A 20,377-nucleotide genomic window follows, 5' to 3' on the forward strand; every position below is an offset into this window, starting at 1 on the left:
GAAATGCTCAGGGGAGAGTTTCTAAACCCCTCACTTCTGTGGGCACATGGCTGTTAGCCATTTACTCCATTTGGTGCTCTGCTGGGAGAGCAGGCTGCATGTGAGCTACCCTAATTGCTACAATTAGCAAAATTAAATGGCTCATTGTGTTTTTATACGATTCCACCCACATTCTGCAGAGTTTTACTTTAGCATGAGTAATTATACTGCTGAGGCTGTTAATCACAGGCACATCTTGAGTCTGTCCACGTACCCATTTTTAGGGTAGCAACCAGATAGGGCATATGTGGATAGAGTTCTAGAGTTCTCCACGTGGCCCAACTCTGACCCCAAGAGCTGAGTGAGGAGAGTAGAAGCAACCCAATTGTCAAGATAATCTGATGGCCTGAAACAGGTCAGGACAAAAGACAAGAATAGGAAAGGGCAGAGGGGTTGCAGTGGATGAAATGGCCCATCCTAGCCATTTTGAAATGCTTGAGCTTCCGGTGGGGAATGGAGGAAGATTGATGGGAGGTGGTGGATGCAATAGTTCTGATGGTTTTCCAAAGTAACTTTGGACTGCTGCAGAGAACTGAACCCAAGCTGATCTGCATCTGCCACTAAAGTTCCAGAATGCCCACCCAGGTTCTTGTGGGTTTTTGCCCAGGCACCTCACAGCCCTGAGCTATATTTCTGAAAGACAGTCTGGGCTATTTTTAAAAAGGCTTTAAGTAGTTCTCGTTAGGAACATAAAAATGCAGATGTCTCATCTCATCCAAGCTTTATTTAGAACCAGTAATGGCTAATGGCAAAGATGTGTGAAGAATACAAGAGGAGCATATATTTAGTCTAGAAAATGGTTCATTAGGGAAAAAAAATCTCTGAGTTCTTGTCTAAATATTGTGTCAGAACGTGTTTCCACTCAGTGGCATTTGGTACAGTTAAAAGCAAATGTGTGACCTCATACAATTCTGGCTAAGACACCAGAAATTTTTCTTTGCTCAATTCAATCTGTTCAGAGAAAGAAACTTTGAAATGACTCAAAACTATGCTACTCAGCTGCTTAACAGATGAGATCATTAAGGAGTGATAAAGTTCATTCAAGCAAAGGAGCCCCAAATTATACCTAGGTCTTTCCAACTCAGAATCACAAATGTGTTGATGTCTTATAGACATGGACTGTAAGCTTGGGCTGTAGTTGAAAAAGGAGTAGGAAAAAGCTTATTATTTAATATTTCATTTGTCAATAACATAGCAATTTATACATATTAAAGGGCAGTCTACACGTTACCCCTTTTGATTCTGTTACTTTAGCTGGAAAGTCTGATTAGATTCTTATATGTACATATATATGATGTTTTAAAAAAGAGTCACTGAGATTTCAATTATTCCCATTCACTTTTAACTGGTCAATGCTATCAGTTCATTTATTCATAGAACAAATAAACTGGGGATTTAGAACTATTTGGTAAACAAATTACACTCATTACAGGTGGTGGCTATAGAACTTGGCCATTTTAAGCAGAAATACTTTCATTATACTTTTACATTCAGATTATCTTTTGCTAATACTTGAATTACGTATTCTTGCCATATCAGTAAGATAATTTATCTCATTTCTTGGGTTAACAGAATTATCATAAATGAATAATAACTGAGGGTCTACCAAGTCAATATTACTGAGGTAGATAGTACATAATCAGTAGGACAGGGCAAAAGTTCAAAGAGGATTTAAAAGAAATAGTCATTCGAGGGGGGACCAAACTGACTTACATGGAAAATTTTTCCTTCAGTACAAGAAATACTTAGTCTCTGTATGGTAAGATATATATATATAAACTTTAAATATGCTTCCATTTAGAAATGTAAGTCTGAAAGTGAAAAAAAAATTATATTTTTCGTTCAGAGAATGTCATGATCCTATGCAAAAATCAAGTACTAATGGGCAGATCCCCCTATTAAAGGACTCAAAGTGGACTCAGACACAGGAAATCCGAGTCCACAGTAAAGAATATGGCATTTCCAATCTGTATGCTAACAATAGCTCATCCCGTTTGGATTCTCCAGTTACTTTCTGTGGATGGTTTATTAGCAGATTGAAAATGAAACCTTAAAAATTAAAATATATATTAAAAAATCAAACTTTGTTCCTTTGTACATTGACAATGTCTCTTTAAATCCTAACACTTTAAACTCTCTGTTATCTATATACCTAAAAACTAGTAAAAGTTGTTATTACCACAATGACAGTGAAGTGCTTTCTGAATCATGCAAGTAAGAGTAAATCATGATTATTTTCTTAAGTATTTTTTTCTTTTAATCTTCTGAAAGTTTGTAATTTATAATATGGTGGAGATGTCATTTCCTTACCAAGAATTTTTGACTAACTAAAATATCATATTCTTCAAGTCTCTATGTCTGATAACAGAGTATTTAGAGTATTTGGGAAATCACTGAAAAATGAAAAAAATTCTTACACCCTCTCAACTACAGTTTTCACCGTCAATACAAAACATAGCACAGTATTTTTCATTGACATAGTACTTGTTTTGACTTTTAACATGGTAAATTAGGGATCAAGTTGAGAAATAATTTAGAACTTACATGATTGAAGAGTGATTGAGCTTGTTGGGTTTTGTGTTGATTGACATTATTATACTGTAACCTTTTATTTACTCATGGAATCAAAGGTATAGTTCCACCGAGCAATTCAATTTCCAAGGATCATCACATAAAAGTGTTCTTGGAAATAATGAAGCTAGTAACTCATGGCTCTGCATGAGAGTAATGAATTTGCCAACATAATCATCTTTTTTCCTTCTAAGATGGGGGTGGAATGTTTTCACCATGTGCTGAAAAGAAGAGCATCTTCCTGGGCCTTTACTGGTGGCTACGAGTTGAAAAGAAGAGCATCTTCCTGGGCCTTTACTGGTGGCTACGTCATCTTCCCACATCCGAGCAAAAGATTATTATTTTTGAGTGGAAATCTTGCTTGGAGGATCAAGTCATAGAGTACTACAAAAGTGCATCTACTAATAAAAATTGTTTACTTTTTTTAAAAAAAAATTTCTCTGGGGCTTTATACCAAAATAAGTCTTAGGTTAAGCCCTCTGCCCCTTCATCGTAGGGCCAGTGGTCTCTGTGTTATGCACCCATTACAGGTGGTGGCTATAGAACTTGACCATATTAAGTGAATTAGCCAGTCCAAATAACTGAATAATTAAGTTAAACTGACTTCCCCCCCGCCTTTTTTTTTTTGGTGACTTGATTAATATTTGATTTATCAGTTGGGTTAAAATAAAACCAGGGGAGGCAGTTTAAGACATCTTCCACTGTGGTCAGGTTGGTCATGATGGACAGATGGAAGTAAGCGTTTACATCTTTGATTTCCTGGGAAACATTGGCCAGTCTTGACAAGCCCTTTCTAATTAAGCGGATTCTCTCTTCACCTGATGTTCTGATAGCACCCCTGGCCAGGTTCCTGGGTGCACCAGCATTGCAAAGTCAAGTGATCTTGCAAGAGACAAGTGCTTTCAATCTGCCGAGGCGGGCTGATGGGATATGTGGACCAGTCTCTGACATCCTAAGTGATTATGATGCTGAAAGTATGATGCTGAAACAATTCCAGGTCTATAAAAGAAGTGATGATACCTATATGTATACCCTATATTTTTTATTATAAAAATATTGAAATAATCCATGAGTTATTCCACTCTGCACCAACTATAAAAAAATACTATCAAAGTTTGACCGGCACTTTTAATGCAACAAAAAGCACCATGACGGGAGGACACAGAACAGAAAGCAGGGTGACTTTTACTTGCTGTACGGAGGTATTTGAAACCCAGAAGCTTTTAAGAGTGCAACTTTACAATAATTCAAATACATACAAATTTGAGCTCAGTCAGTTCAGGAGACTGTTTTCATAGCATATTTCACTGCATTTGTCTGCTCATATTTACTAAAAGTTGTCCCAAAACATCTAAAAGACACATCACGTTGACCTTGGATTGGGGAAAAATGCCTGTACATAGAGGAGAACTTGATTGTTCATTCTTGTGTCTGCTTCTGTGGGGCTCCATCCATCCGGTTTCCGTATCAGTCTTGGAGGTGCTCAGTGTTTGGCACTAGGAAGGTATGGCAATGTTGTGTTCTCGTTGCGCCTGCCTGCATTCCCACAGAGTTGTGCATCCAGCATCCCTAACCAGATCCTGCTCCAGCCCAGTCCATCCTGTCACTCTGCCTGTCATTCCAATGGGAGCCACCCCAGCACAGAATCAGACTCTCCTTTTGCCTTTTTCCTACTTCCTCTCTCTGTATTTATTAAATTTTTGCAGCTGAACACTGAATCATGATTATCATTCATTTACATCACTAAGTTGGCAAGCTCCTTGGTCTTATTGAAAGCCATAAATGTGCTGCATAGGATTTCTGTCATAAAGGATGTTCCCAATTGAAAATGTAAAATAAAATATCAACCCTCAAATGTGTAGAAAACTAACCATTCTATCAATTTGAATACATGTGTAAACACACTTGAGTTTGCTGTCCATTGGGTCGGCTTTTCACACATGGTATTGTTTCCAAATGATAAAATGGTTTTATGAAATATTTTCTAAGCAGTACTTTTTTTTTTTTTCTGGAGTCTTGAGGGATATATTCTCTCTCTATATTTATTTTTGTGTCTGTGTATGAGTTCCAGAGCTTTGCATCAAGAAAAATCACCTACGCTATTTTGACAGAGGACTGGTGTCTTTTGTGTGTGTGTGTGTAACTGAATATATCTTTATGTAAAGATCAGTTTACTCCATCAAAATACCCTATGGATTTGAGGCAAATTTTCCATCATGACAGTACCCTCTGGTGGATGTGTTGAAAGACTGTGCAGGAGGAGTTTGGTAGCAACAAGGAGTCCTGTGTTGGGTTGTTACTTCAGGTGGAGTAGCCGAGGCTCTTGGGGCTTGCTGTTTGGACAGGAGACCAGCAGCAGCTAGTCAGCTACAATGGATCAAACCATAGTCATGATGATGGCTGGACTGAGAATGTCACAGCTGCTTGCTCGACTCTAGGATGAAGTTTCATTATTGCCACAGCCCACTGTCAATCTTTCAATGGACCCGGTGGCTCCTGAAAGTTCTTCTACTCTATAAAGTAGTCTCATACTCCAACCGCTCCTGAATAAGGGCATCATCTTTGTACTGCAACCTTGGAGGAGATGGGGAACATTGGAAAGCTAAAATGGCCTTTCGGAGGCTTCGGTCCAAAACATGCCTCTCCCATGCTGGGTACCTGTTCCTGAACAGGTCAATTTTAATGACTGATTCTTCAATCCGTGGAGGGCGAGATGATGGTGTGGATGGGGCTGTTGGCCTCACCTGAAAGACAGGCACACACCCATCCCGCTCAACAAATTTCTGATCACGGTCACTGGCCACACTGCGGTTGTTGGAGATGGACCGTAGAGTGCTTGTGGCCACTTCTGGAGGCAGAGTGAAGGCAGCTACTGGGTCCTCACAAGCACAGCTTGGCGACTGCCCGAATCTGGGTCCATTGGGGTGAAAGAAGGCATAATACATCAGCATAAAAACAACACCAGTTAAAAAGCTGCTGAACACCACACACAGGGCGGGGATGGCAAATGCATCTGCAATCTGGGGAGCCTTGTAGAGGTACCAGAGGGCACTCAAGGCTGTGTTTTCCAGAAGGATCACAAAATAGTAGATGAAGAGCCTGCAGCGTGTCCGACCTTCCTTGACATTGAACCAACTGAAGATGTAGATGATCCCTACCACCATGTCGAACACAATCTCTTCCCATTTGGTGATACAGAATTCTGTCTCACAGTGGACGATCCAGAAGGTCATGATGCACCAGTGCAGGACGATGAAGATCCCAAAGTACAGCTGGAACACTGAGGCAAAGAGCGCAAATGTGATGACTCTCGCTGCAATGGTGAAGAAGTGCCAGCAAAACTGGATGATGACCGCCATGTAGCTGATGGGCTTCTTGTCATCTCGAGAGTCCCGGAGGGCCTTCTGGTAAGAAGCCAAGGCCCAAGCCAAAGACACAAGGGAGGCTGCTGCTGTGAAACCTATAAAGGCAAACAGGAAGAAATTCTGTCAAAAGTCAGATGTAGTGGTGTTCCCAGAAAGCAAGTCAGGTAGAGTTGGGGGCTTTTAGACAGGCTAGTATTCCTCAGGGAATACTCATAAGTTTTTTGAGTTATAACCGAATAAAACACTCAAATGAAGATACTAGTATCTGTTCTCTGTGTGGTCCCATCTATACAGAGCTGTCACGGAGCTAATGGGAATGCCACTTGGAATCAGTGTGGGATCTGGAGAAAGGGGTGGGACTTTAACTCTGTGTATCTGGCATGAATACACCAAGGAGGTGGTTTTGTGTAGTGGGGGAAAAAAAAAAACAGTGGACTGGGTTATAGAACAGAGTTGTTGTTTTAACTTCTTCACTTATTAAATGCATGATCTTGGATAATCATTTAAACTGTTGCCTTCATTTATAAATCGGATAATCCCCAAAGTTCCTTGCCAGCTTTGAGATTCTGTGATTGAAAGGGATAAATAACCACAGGAATCTTGAGGGGCTGTCTGCTCCTGAGCAAGAATAAATGTAATTTATTCACAAGAGAAAAGGAGTCTATATAGCATGCTTGCAATGTTTCTTGTGTTCTTGGTGTGCAGTTTGTTACCTAATATCACCCAATACTCTACCTACAGCTTTTGTCTGTCCCTCACTGTCCCTTACTGCCTTGTCCTTAAAAAGAAATGTGTGCTCACTGCCATTCATCTTATCTTTTCTTAAATGAAAGGCTGCACTGAAATCACCTCTCAGCCACCCCTTCTCTGTAGTATATTAACTCCATTTGGTTAGGATTTCTTCTAAAACTATGATTCCCAATTTTTAAAATCATTTTTATTGCTCTCCTCCATTCTTGCTTCAACTTCTGTGTCTCGAACATTGCCTCCGCAGTCCTGACGTGAAGAGGCTCACCTAAAAACACACAGGGTCTCCTTTAGGAGAGAGCTTCTGGGGGATTCCACTTTATCCCTGAGATTCAATGTCCATGTGCATTGCAGCTGCTTCCTGAGGGAGCCTTACCGAGACTTACCAAGGTGAAGAACGCTCTCGTTTGTTCGAAAGCCCACATCTACTCTAATCATAACCAGGGCACATTACAGTCTTTCTCCCCCTTTGTAAATAATAGAAGCTGTGATGACTGCCAAGAGCCTATGATGGAATTGGTACTTTTCTTTTATATTTTGATAGGGAAAAGCCATCACCTATGCTGATTAAAAGTTAATTTTTTTAAAGATGACTCTTGTGGGAAAAGGCCACACTAATTGATAGAAAACATAAATCTCAGTCATCACTCTTTACACATCCTCCGTGAGTATGGTGAACTCCAAAAAAACAATTATTATAAAGAAAATATTTTCCAACAGCCACTTCTCATAGCGACTCCCAATATAGCCAGCAGGACACCCAGGCAACTTATATGGACTCTTCCATTTCTGGCTGGCCAGCACAAAAATCTGTCATTACCACAAGTCACAGGCACATTTCTAGGTGATAATATAATCCCTATGTGGCAGAAAACAGTTACATCAACTATAAACAAATTTAAGACTGAAATGAGAGGGAAGAAGGAAAACTTAAGAAAATGAAGAAGGGGGAAGGATGGAAAGTAAAAGGTGATGGAATCAAGACTGTAAACAACATTTATTTTAAGCTTAGGATGTAAGAACAAAGGCCCGTGCCATTTTTATTTCAACAACTCTGTGTGGCATGGAAGCCCCTCACGACCTAGCTCCCTAGATGTACCATTTACAAGTGTGTAGCTTCTTCACTAGACTGTTTTTTTAATGCTTTTAAGCTGTGCCCAAGGGCGCTTTTTCTACAGGAAGACCCCTCCCCCTTTCAGGTGCAGGCATTGTCCTTTCAGACGCTGCTCCTCACAGCTCCACCTTCAGGAAGAGGTTCTGCACTGTCGGCCAAAAACCAATACCAAATTCATTGCCCTCCAGTGGATTCTGACTCATATTGGCCCTACAGGAGGGAGTAGAACTGCCTCCTAGGGTTCCAGGGAGCGGCTGCTGGAGTCAAACTGCTGATCTTTTGGCTAGCAGCCAACCTCTTGACCACTTCGCACAAGGGCTCTGCACTGTCAGCCAAATTTGTGCAAACAACAGAAACAGCCAGCTGACTTGATCAGGGTAGTCAGAATAGCTATACCAGTTTGCACAGGAAGATGCTATTTAAGACTGTTTTTCAAAGCAGTGAAAAAATAATAAAAAACTTCAAGTACACAGTGCTGTTAGGTTTAAAAAATTAATAAAACATCAGTCTTGCACAAATTGCCCACTAATCCTTACCCCTTCTATCGCATGTCCTAAAAGAGTGCTTCAGTCTATCTTTGACATTCCAGAAACTTAAGACAATATTCTGGTAGTAAAACATGAGTTTCTATCAGTTTTGCTTTCTACATATCTTACAATTAAAAAAACATCTTTACTAAAGGAAATTTCATTTCCATCATGACCATTCCTTTTATCATTTTTTTTTTTGCTTTTCCAACAATTAAACTATCCCTTGTTCACTTGATTATAGTTTGCTTCTTGTTCTGTTTAGCAATTAATTTTTGCAAGACAAATATGTGCCTGAATTGAAAATATGGGACCATTTCAGAGTTAAATAAGTCCCTCAGCACTCCTCATTACAAATTTACACCTGCCATGAAATGCAGAGTTCTTTGGCTCTTTAAGCAAATAAGCCCAATTCATTTATTTTGAATTTCAAGCCAGAATGCCTCTGTAAGGCCCTGAACTATCACTGAAGTATAATTCTCCTGGACTTCTGACACACAGCGGCACAGTGCTGGAACACAGAACTCTGAGCATGCTTAGCTAAGAATGTATGATTTAGATTTTTATTTGAAAATCATTTCAAACTTCTAAAAAAGTTGCAAGAATAAAAACAGTACACAAAATACCTATGTACCCTTTACCTAGAGTGTCATTTTGCCTCACTTGTTCTAGCATTGCTTTCCTTCCCTCTCTCTCTTTTTGTCTCTCTAGCATTTGAGACTAAGTGGCAAGCATCATGGCCCTTTACCCTAAAATACATCAGTGTCTATTTCCTATGAATAAGATATCCTCTTACATAACCACAGTGAAGTTGTCAACTTTAGTAGATTTAACCTTGATACAATACTTTTTCTAATTCACCATCAACGTTCCAATTTCATCAATTGACCTAACAATGTCCTTTACAGAATTTTTCCCTCTGGTATGGGACCCAGTCTAGAATCTGGTATTGCATTTAATTGTCAAATCTCATAGATTTCTTTAATTTGGAATATTTCCACAAACCTTCTTTGCCTTTCACAACATTGACTGTTTTTTTTTTTTTTTTAGACTATATTCCCTCAAAAAAAAAAAGTACAGTATATTCTTCTTTTGAGTTTGCCTGCTGTTTCCTCATAGTTAGATTCAGGTTATGCATTCAGGGTGGAATATTACTTAAATGATGTTGGATAATATTTTTTCCATACCATTAAAATACTGAAAATAGGAATTCCTTCAACAGTCTGAGGAAACATGTAACGGGCCTGTCGGTATTTTCTTTCAAGATAATGCAGTGTATCACTCATGGAAACTTTAAAGATCAAACTACAAAACAGTTATGGGGGACTAAATGGGATTATGCTATTTATTAAAATTCTAAAGTAGATGATAAGACCTCAGAGCTTACCAAGTGTAACTATCTAATTTTACAGAAAAGAAACTGTCTCTCTCTGAGGTTAAATGCTCTATCTTCTCTTCTTCCTGTCTCCCTCTTGTCTTAGATGAAAACTGTCCTTCCACTGCAAAGCTAATCCTCCTGCTTCCTTGAAGATGGACACTATCAATTATCTCCACTCTCTATGTATTCAGAGCCCTGGTGGCTCAGTGGTTAGCCGTTCCACCGCTAACCAAAAGGTCGGCAGTTCAAATCCACCAGCTGCTCCCTGGAAACCCTATGGAGCAGTTCTACTCTACCCTGTAGGGTCACTATGAGTCGGAATCGACTCAACAACAATGGGTTCTATGTATTCAGGCTCTTCCTCTCCAAGAGCTCCTTTTCTGGGGCTTATAAATGTGTAACAAGTCTCTTCTATCCCAAGAAACACCCCTCACTTGATTTTCTCTCTCCTCTTCTCCTTTATTTAATAGGACTTGTCTCCTTCCCAATTTTCCTCTTATTCTTTGTTTCTTGGTTTCCCCATTTTTATCTGCTTGTCTTTGAGATATTGTTATTTCTTGGGATGCTGCCCTTGGTTCTCTTCCCTCCTCAATGTCTCTCTGGGTAAGCCCACACACTCCCCTGGTTTGAACAATCTTCTCCAACTCAGCAGCCAGCAAACTCCATCTCAACTACCAGCCTCTTCTGAGCTGCAGAGCTGCATGTGTGATAATGGGCTACCATCTAGGTGTGTGCAATGCACACATGGTTGGATATATGGAAGCAATCTGATTCTGGCAGACAACATCTGCTTTCTCTTGGAAAGAACACAGTTTTCTTCCTTTATCCCTCCTCCCCCATGGTTAGTGCAATGCCTTTCTCAGAATGAGGGGGGACGTGGATTTCCAGGTAGGCTGCACAGTTCTAAGAAGAGGGCTTTGTGCACAGCTGGACTAAAATGACACAATGTGCACTATTTTGGTGCATGGCCTCTGCCACTGAATTGGTCCATGTGCCTTTGACTTCTCAATGCACTGCAGCCCGAACTATTTGCCTGACTTTGAATGAGATGATTCAGTGACAGTAGAGTTGGTATGCAGTATAGTCCATCATTTTGAGCATATATATGCTATTGTTAGCTGCCTTCAAGTTGATTCTGAGACCTCTAGACTAGGAGTGAGCTACTTCTAGCCCCTCAAATCTGTTCATTTGAATTATTGTAGATACAGAAAATAGTTTTTCAGAAGAATACTATGATACTGGTTGATTCTGAAAAAAGATTTGTATCACAATAAGGGTTATGAGCCTAATACTAGCTATCAGCGAACAAACATTTCAAAATGAATTGATAAAACTTAATATCATGTATCCAAGTAAACAGCAAGTTTTTGCATTTTTCCCCTCTTTTCTCTCTCTCTCTTTTTTTATGGATGCCTCTTTCCCTTATGGTGACTCTCTTCATATCCTTTCCTCCTCCCCCTTCTTTGTCTGTCTGTTTCTCCTTTCCTGCTTTGTCTCTGCTCTGCCTTCCACTCTGTCCTTTTCCTTATTTCCTGTCCTCTATTGAACATGACATGGAATTAATTTATCTTTTTAAATAGTTGTGTTAATAAAATAATGTTGTCCCAAATTGGCACTGCCCAAATATAAGCTCACAACTGTGCCTAACACTCAAATAAAACTCAAAAGAAGAAAGGAAATGCATTATTTGTGATTGGTCTGCTATAATGACTCTTTTCTGCACCTCTGCTCTGAGTCCTATGACTTTGCTCCAAATCCAGAGTTGTTTTCAAGGCTTCCCACAGTTACCATTAAAAGAACCCATCACCACACTAACCCCTGCTGTTCATTCCAAGTAACTTGCTTTCCTATGATCTTCTATTTTGGATTTGCATAGTTTTAGTGAGAGAAATAGAGAATTCCTTATACTTTATTATAGATTATAGAAAACAGTAGCTTGGAGTATGTTTGTTTGGAAAGGGGAAGGACTTGTGGGCAAAAGCTCTATCGTTTCAATTTAAACATATTTCATCTTGGAAGTAATGGATAAGGGGTGAGTATGAGATATAAGACCCTTGGAAATATTATAATCCAAGAGACCCTTTTTTGACTTTGAAAGCTCTAGACTAGGAGGGAGCTACTTTCAGCCCCTCAATGTAAATTAGTTCTCTCTGTGAACGAGTCTCCATATCAAGTACTCTGTCCTCTTCCTCAGAGTACTTGTCACAGTTTATAATTATGTTTCATTTTGTGCTTATTTAATTATTTGTTTCTCACTAGAGTGGAACTTTAGGGAAGGATTAATATATACCTTGTTTACTTTTTTGTCCCCAGGCCTAGCACAGTTTCTGGCACAGGTTAAGGATTGGCACAGAGAGAGAGAGAAAACAAGAGAAGGAAAGAAAGGAAGGAAGGGAGGGAGGGAAAGTGGGAGGAAGAGAAAGAGAGAGAGAGAAAGAGACAGAAAAAAAGTGTACTTCAAATGTAGAGGCAAATCAAAAGAGAGAATTAGATGTTCAAGATTTGTACAATTCGTCACTCTTCCCGTATTCTGCTTCTTGGCAATTCCAAGCAAGCTGCAAATGCCAAAATACAGTGAAATAAATTGTGTGCTCCTATCGCGTTGTTTTTGGTCTGTGTGTAAACAAGAATTCCTGGAAATCTCCCGGGAACGCTCTATAAGATTTATAGTCTAATTCCCTAGATGGAAGAGGTTCAGGGAATTGAACCAAGTGCTCTAATTCTTTGATTCTTCAGCAAACAGAATGAGCCTGTCTCTTTCCTCTCCCTTGGGGGATATAACCACAGTCCCCCCAACCCCCTGCAAAAGAGCAAGTCAAAAGTTGTACTCTCAGGGAAACGCCTGGTCACAACCAAACTGTGGTTGGTTATAGAAAGGGCTTTTTTTTTTTTAACTTAAAAAATTCACTATTTTGAAAAATTTCAAACACACAAAAGCAGAGAGAATAAACACAGTGAATATTCCCTTCATACATACTCAATAAAGACCTCTTTTTGAGTTCTGAAATCCATCACCAGGGAAGCAGGATTTTGGCCCGCATGCGGACTCCTCTTGATGGAACACTGGATTCGCTCCTTCTGGAATCTTCCCGGATCTGCCCTTTCCTGAAAACCTCCTTCCCTTTACCGACAGAGACAGACCAGTAGTACTGAGCCTGTGCATCCGGCACACTTGCGCTGTATCTGGACATCTTGGAAGGCCTGCATTGGTAGCTCTGTGGACCCACTCCCCACCCCTTCCTGCCTTATCTTGTGTCTGTATATCTGTGCCCCTGCCGTCTCTCTGTTCCTCAAATGCTAAGTATAATGGTGTTCCCTTCCCAGAGACAAGAAATGCTGCACTCTCCCTTGAAAACCTCCTTCTCTTTTGTTCAACCCACCTCATTCTTCAATTTTCGGTCAAGCATCATTTCATTAGGGAAGCCTTTGCTAGTGCCTTTGTTGTAAGTGCCCACAGTGCCCCCTGCCTTTGCTCTTCATAGTGTGCACCAGCTGTAGTTATCTGCCCTACAGTGTGGTTGCTGGTAGGCACATCTTCCCAGGAGGGTTGGATTTGCAGCTTCCTGGTTCACCACTGGCCCCAAGCATCATGCTGTGGACCACTGTCTGGAGTTGGTGCACTGGTCAGCCAGTATCTGCTATCATAAGAAATCCAGTTGCTGCTGAGTCGATTCGGACTCATGGCGACCCCTCACGTGCCAGAGTAGAACTGTGCTCCATAGGGTTTTCAATGACTGATTTTTTGGAAGTAGATCACCCAGCCTTTCTTCTGAGGTGCCTCTGAGTGGACTCGAATCTCCCACCTATCTGTTAGCAGCCAACTGCATTAACCATTTGTACCACCCAGGGGTTCCAGCTGTTCTCATACTGTCTCTTTAACTTCCCACCATCTTTACTGCAAACATCATGACTTCCCTTCTTACCCCATTTGTCCAGTAATTTCTGTTGATTTCAATATTTCTGGAAGAAATATAAAGTGTCTTTCCACAAATAGTTTGGAAACCGACACTTTACAACATAACCCTCCTTGGCTATGGAGGTGAGATTGTCATATGACCATTTCTAATATATACAGTCTTCTCATCTCAGACGTGATTTCTTTTTTTACTCTAAAGGCACAGTCCCTAAACAAAGAAATGAAAAAGCAAATGAGACACTGAATTTTGGATGATGCAATAATAGTCAAGGAATTTTATATTTTTCTTAGTGCATTTGAGGCTCATAATAAACAGATAAGTGAAGAAGGAACAAACATTTGTTGAGCCCTTGCTTTGCACATGGTGATGTGCTAGAGATCTTTGTCCAATTATATTTCATGATAACACTTTGAGTTGAATACTTTGACCTCTGTTTTGCCAATAGGGAAACAGAGACCCAAAGAGAAGTTATATCACTCGCCCAAGCTCACGTAGTCAGCAAGGGGGTGGTATCAGAATCCGTAGATTCCACTGCTCTGTCAACCACCACAACAGACTGCTGTCCTCATTAACAACCAGGTGGTGAGACACAGACAGCGGCAGTGGGTTCTCAAATCTGCCCCAGTCTACAGTAATGGGATAATGATGTTGGGGGTTGAAGGTGATGCTGAGACTCCTTCATGAAGTGCCATAAAGGGGCTCCAGGCTTCCTGACCCCTAACATGGTCCCATCACACTGCCCTCCAGTCTCACAATATTGATGAAAATCACAATGACCTAGAAGGAAAACCATGCTTTTTGCCTCTTCTCATATTCTGATTGAAAACAGCCCTCCTAGTCATCCAGGATTTTCATCTGAGGAAAAATGTTGCCCAGTTTGAGTTGGATCTTATAACCTAAGCGTTGCTGTTGTTGTTAGTTGCCATCGAGTTGGCTCTGAGTGGGGATCTTGTGTACGATAGAACGAAACATTGCCCGGTCCTGCACCATCATCACAATTGTTGGTATGCTTGAGTCCATTGTTGCAGTCACTGTGTATTTTGAGTGCTTTCCAACCTAAGGAGCTCATCTTCCAGCACTATATCAGGCAATATTCTGCTGTGATCCTAGGGTTTTCACTGGCTAATTTTCTGAAGTATATCGCCAGGCCTTTCTTACTAGTATGTCTTAGTCTAGAAGCTTCGCTGAAACCTGTCCAACCTGTCCACCTGTCAATAGTTTGAAATACTGTTGGCATAACTTCCAGCATCATAGCAACATGTAAGCCACCACAGTATGACAAACTGACGACGAGTGGTGGACCTAAGAGTTGTTGTTAGTTGCCATTGAGGAGGCTTTGACTCATGCCGACCTTATGTATAATAGAACAAAACATTGCCTGGTCCTGTGCCATCTTCACCATCGTTGGTATGTTTGAGTCCATGGTTGTGGCTATAGCTGGCCCCAAAACGAAAATCCAGAAAGTCTGATTTTCTCTAGAATGTTTTTACAATTCTTCAGCATGTTTAGAGCTTGTCTCTTAGCTACAAATATAAAACAGTAGATCCACTTGGCATGAAACATATCTAATTAACCTAGTTGAAAGAATATAATAATTGAAAAAACTGACAACTCTCTCTGCTCTGGTCTTTGTAAAGTACGGTAAAGATGAGGGAAGCAATACAGCCTCCACTGGGTCTGAGACTTTCTAAATCTTCTTGCATGGAAGCCACTTTATCTCTGTGTTAAACCTTGTAATAATTCTGATTAAAAATATTTAAATGCTTTAATATGTTTAGTTTTGGTAGAGATATGCATTCTTTTCATAATCCATTCTGAGGATGTCAACTCCTTTGCAAGGCAAACTGTAAGGCTGCTAAGTAGTTGATAAGGGAAACGCTGAATTGAAATTTAAAAAGTGACCAACTTTTCAACAATGGAAGAGCTGAGTCCAGAAGGTCCAGACTCAGGTCTTTCTTCCCTCCAGCCCTCCATCCCTCCTTCAATTATTTCTTTCTGCAAATGTTTATTGAATACCTATTAAGTGTCAGCCACGAAGACACAAACTTGATTCCCTAGAGGCACTGGAAATCGGTGTGTAAGACAGGCAGATAGTCACAATGTCCATTTACTACACAGGGAACACAGTGTGGAGGGAGGAGGGGCAACCTTTGCACCGAGGCTGGGTCCTAGAGGGAGGGCAGCCCAAGAGAGAGCCAGCCCATGCAGCAGCTTGTAGGTGTAGCCAAGGCTGGAGAGCAGGCGTGTGAGGTGAGAGGAGGAGACACCAGAGATAAGCAGGGGCGAATCTGGACACAGGGTACTACACGCAGGGACGGGACATCATTCTGGATGCCATGGCACCTGAGCAGCAGCATGACAAGGTTTGTGTGACCCCTGAAGTGGCAGGGAAAATTAGGGTAGGGGGAGGTGGGAGGCTTTTGCAGTATTTCAGGGGGAAGTGGCAGTGAGGGTGGAGAGAACTAGAGCTTTGAACTGGCTTGTTCCAGTTGAAACCCTGCTGAAATTTGCATTTCTAACAAGTTCTTAGGAAGTTATGCATAAGAATCACCTGGTGATCTTGTTAAAATGTAGATTCTGACTCAGTATATCTGGGGGTGGAAATGCAAATTCTCTGCAGGGAACTTGTTAGAAATGCGAATTCTCAGTAGGGGTTTGGCCAGAACTAGCCAGCTCAAAGCCTTGGAGGGAACAAGCTACCAAGAAGTTCACAGGATGAAGAAGTTAGACCCATGGAAACCCTGGTGGCATAGTGGTTACGACCTATGTCTGCTAACCAAAAGGTTGGCAGTTTGAATCCACCAGGTACTCCTTGGAAACCCTATGAGGCAGTTCTACCCTGTCCTATAGGGTTGCTATGAGTCGGAATTGACCTGACAGCAACGCATTTAGTTTGGTTTTTAGCTGTGAGCTCTGGGTGACTTAATTTTACCTATTCTTCATGGGTTTGAGTGAGAATCAAAGAAATAATGTCCTTCAAAGTAATTTATAAGCAGAAAACTTTCTACATAAATCTAATTAGCCATTCCAAATCCTAGCTTTCCTCTTAATTTTATATCCCTCCTGCCACCAGGTGCTCTTTCAGGCCCTGGGACCAAAGGAAGCTTTACTGGAGGAGATTGACTTTCACAGAATAACAGGCCAGAGGAATAATAGAATAAGAGGTACAATCTGCAGGATAAAGAAAGAATTTTTTTCTCTTTACAAATGTAAAAAATTGCTCTTCATAGAGTAATATTTTTAAAAATTATTTTAAATTAAGAGAATGAAAAGACAAGCCATAGACTGGGAGAAAATATTCACAAAACATTCAGTAAAGGACTTGTATCCAAAATATACAGAGAACTCGTAAAACTCAACAATAAGAAAACAACTCAATTTAAAATGGGCAAAAGTTCTGGATACTTCACTGAAGAAGAGGTACAGATTTCAAATGAACTTATAAAAAGATGTCATTAAAGAATTTCAGATTAAAACAACAGTGAGATACCACTACACAGCCATTAGAATGGCTAAAATCCAAAGCACTGATAACACCAAATACCGATGAGGATGTGGAGCAACAGGAGCTCTCATTCATTGCTAGTGAGAATGTAAAATGGCACAGCCACTTTGAAAGACAGTCTGGCACTTTCTTTCAAAGATAAACAGGTTTATCATACAATCCAGCAATTGTGTTTCTAGGTATTTACTCCAAGAGTTGAAAACATATGCTCACACAAAAATCTGCACATGGATGTTATAGCCGCTTTAGTCATAATTGCCAAAATTAGAAGCAACCAACATGTCTTTCAATAGGTCAATGGGTAAACAACCTGTAGTACATCCTCATAATGGAGTATTATTCATCGATGAAAAAGAAGTGAACTATCAAGCCATGAAAAGACATAGAGAACCCTTAAATGCACATTGCTAAGTGAGAGAAGCCAGTCTGAAAAGGCTACTTACTGTATGGTTCCAGCTATATGACATTTTGGAAAAGGAAAGCTATAGAGACAATAAAAATCAGTGGTTGCCAGAGGTTTAGGGGAAGGAGAGAGGGAAGAATAGGTGGAGCACAGGTCATTTTTAGGGCAGTGAAACTGTTCTGTTTGACACTGTAATGGTGGACATACGACATTATGCATTTGTCAAAATCCAAAGGAAGGTACAACACCAAGAGTGAACCCTAAACTATGGACTGTAGTTAATAACAATGTATAGATATTGGTTCATCAACATACCACACAATTGCAAGGATGTTAATAATAGGAGAAACTCTGTAAGCAGAGAGAGGGGGCATAAGGCAACTCTCCGTAAGCCTAAAACTGCTCTAAAAACGCAATCTATTAAAAAATCACTTTAAAGTAGAAGAAAAAAAATCTTTGGCATTATTTACCTGTGTAGAACATGTGCTTCGTTTTATTTGGATTAAAGTCCACTGAAATAGAGGCCACTTGGTGGGAAGATAGGGTCATGTACACAGTATTCCCGTGGTTTGCAGAGAAGCATTAGGGCGGGAACAGGTTTCAGTGGCGGTTTTGGGTGGCGGAACCCTTACAAAGGTTTGTTTTGTTTTGTTTTTGTGGAGACAAGAGACTGGAAGTCCTTAGGGAAGGCGTGACTCTGAGGGCCCTCAGGTGCAAGGCCAGCTCCGGGCAGGGCGCCGGGCTCCGGCCCCGCAACGCTCAGAGGAAGGGCATGAGGGACCTGGAAGGCTGGCCGAGGAAAGGCGTCTAGTTGGAGAAATATGGGAATGAGAGGGAACGGCTGCCACCAAAACAGATTTGAGGTCTGTGAGAAGGCAACAGACTCTTCATCTGTCTGCTTTGGATTCATTCTGTGTCCTGGCTTCATACCTCAATTTGTGGCATGGTTGTCCTTTAAAAATATCTTGGATTTCAGACGGCGCAGCTTTCTCTAAGAATCTCGAATGATAATTGTTTCCCAGGTTGCCCTGGTTTGAGGGGAGCAGGCAGAGGCCTGGGTTTACTTTTTGCGGGGGGTGACTGAGGAGGTGTGGAACCCCAGTACCTCTACCCCGTTTTCCAGGGTCCTGACCTCTAGGTTGCCTCATTTTTACTACGTCAATAAAAGGAACGTGATTGCTGCTGGGAGCACTTAGTAATGCAGCAATAAATTGGGCTTTCAAGCCAGGCAATGCCTTTCTGGGTGATTTACAAAAAAGAAAAAAGACTCAATACCCCGAGAAAACGCGTTTGCAGCGTTATCTGTTCTTGCGGTCTACCTTGGGAGGACACCGACTGGCCCCAGAGTAGCACAAGGACCGGGGATAATGGCTCCGCCCTGTTCTCTCCCGGTCCTGGGCAGCGCGCCCGGTCACCCCCTCTTTGGGGGCCCGGCTCCTTCTACACGGCTGTATCAAAAAGGCTCGCAGTGCTGTTTAGAAAGTGGAGGCGAGCTTTTCCCGAGAAGAAAAGGCGACGAGAACATTTAATGCCAGGAAGACTGCCTCTGATAGGTCCGTGTGACCTCTCAGGATCCCAGCGAAAGGCTTGACTCCGAGCCCCCTCGTGGCTGGGTCGCGCGCCGGCGGCCCTCTCCATCCCCGCCTGCCCCTACCCAACTTTAGGACTCACCAGGACACAGCCCTGCTGGCCGTCTCCTCACCACCTTGCCCTCGGTTCGGTTCTTCACCGTGCGGGTAGTGTGAACTGTCTGCAACAGAAACCTGTCAAATCTCTCCCCAGCTTCAAACCCTTCAATGACTCCCCATTGCCCCTAAGCCCTTCCTGAACTGGCCTTTCCAAAACCTCACTTGCTCTCTCCCGACCTCCTGTCTCACCCTCTCTCTTGCCCAGGCTTCTTTGTCCCTGTCTTCCACCACACCCTGCGGACTCCTGCTCATCTCCCGGGTCCCGGGGTGCAAGCCCGTTACTCCAAGAAGCCTTCTGCCCACCCCCACCACCCACCCCTGCCTGCTGCCTGGACCCTCCGTCCTGCCGCTTCAAAACTTGGCGTCCTTACCCTCCCTGCAGGGGCCAAACCTCTCTCTGCCAGTAGGCCCCAGAGCTTCGGTGTAATCACGTGAAAATAGGTTCGATTCTTAACTCAGGATCCCGGTTGGGAGTAGAGGAGAGAGTGGCCATGTGCTTTGTAAACTGTAAAGAGCTTTACAAATAACCGGTATTGTCTCCGTTGTTCAAAAAATAAAACCCAAAGGAAAGAACCTGCACAGACTGGGTGACTGGGGAACATGGTGCAATTTCCTTTAGAAAAATCTCTGGGTTGAGAAATGTTATCCTTCCTGAAAGGACAGATTGTTAAGTCTTCTGGTCTTACCAGGATCCATCTGGTCTAGAATTCTTAGATGACAACATGCTACTCACTTTGGGAGCCCTCAGGATTGTGCAGGATGCCCAGAAAGAGCTTCCAGGTCCTCTGTCTGGGAGCATTTAGACCAATTCAATGACCTTTTCTAGTAAAACCTTGTTTTTAGAAATCAGTAAGACTTTTACCAGCTCATGTAAAAATGAGTTCTATATATATCATAAATGGTATGGCAAGGGTCCTAGAATACCTTCCTAAAAGTAGAAGGAGCTGCCTTCTAAGGCCTGTCATATTTTGAGGTGCTCTCTTAATTACTGTATTTGGAACAACAAAATTCTGTTGGGGGAAGACACATTTACTTGAAGTGACCTAAATTGCTGTTGGTTTGAGATGATTACAGAGATTTAATGACAGAGTCAGTAAAAAAAAAAAAAAAAAAAAAAAAAAAA

At 41.5% G+C, this 20,377-nt stretch overlaps 1 protein-coding gene across 1 annotated transcript in view; it reads right to left on the reverse strand.

Moving 5' to 3' along the window:
• Positions 1 to 5,123: 5,123 nt before the first annotated feature.
• Positions 5,124 to 20,377, reverse strand: part of XKR4 (XK related 4) — a 559,646-nt gene continuing 544,392 nt past the window's right edge. Inside the window, exon 4 of the mRNA XM_004372613.1 lies at positions 5,124 to 6,070. Coding sequence (XP_004372670.1) covers positions 5,124 to 6,070 — 947 coding nt within the window. The remainder of the gene's footprint in view (positions 6,071 to 20,377) is intronic.

This window comes from Trichechus manatus, unplaced genomic scaffold (assembly GCF_000243295.1).
Source record: "Trichechus manatus latirostris isolate Lorelei unplaced genomic scaffold, TriManLat1.0 scaffold00018, whole genome shotgun sequence".
Classification (NCBI taxonomy): Eukaryota; Metazoa; Chordata; class Mammalia; order Sirenia; family Trichechidae; genus Trichechus; species Trichechus manatus.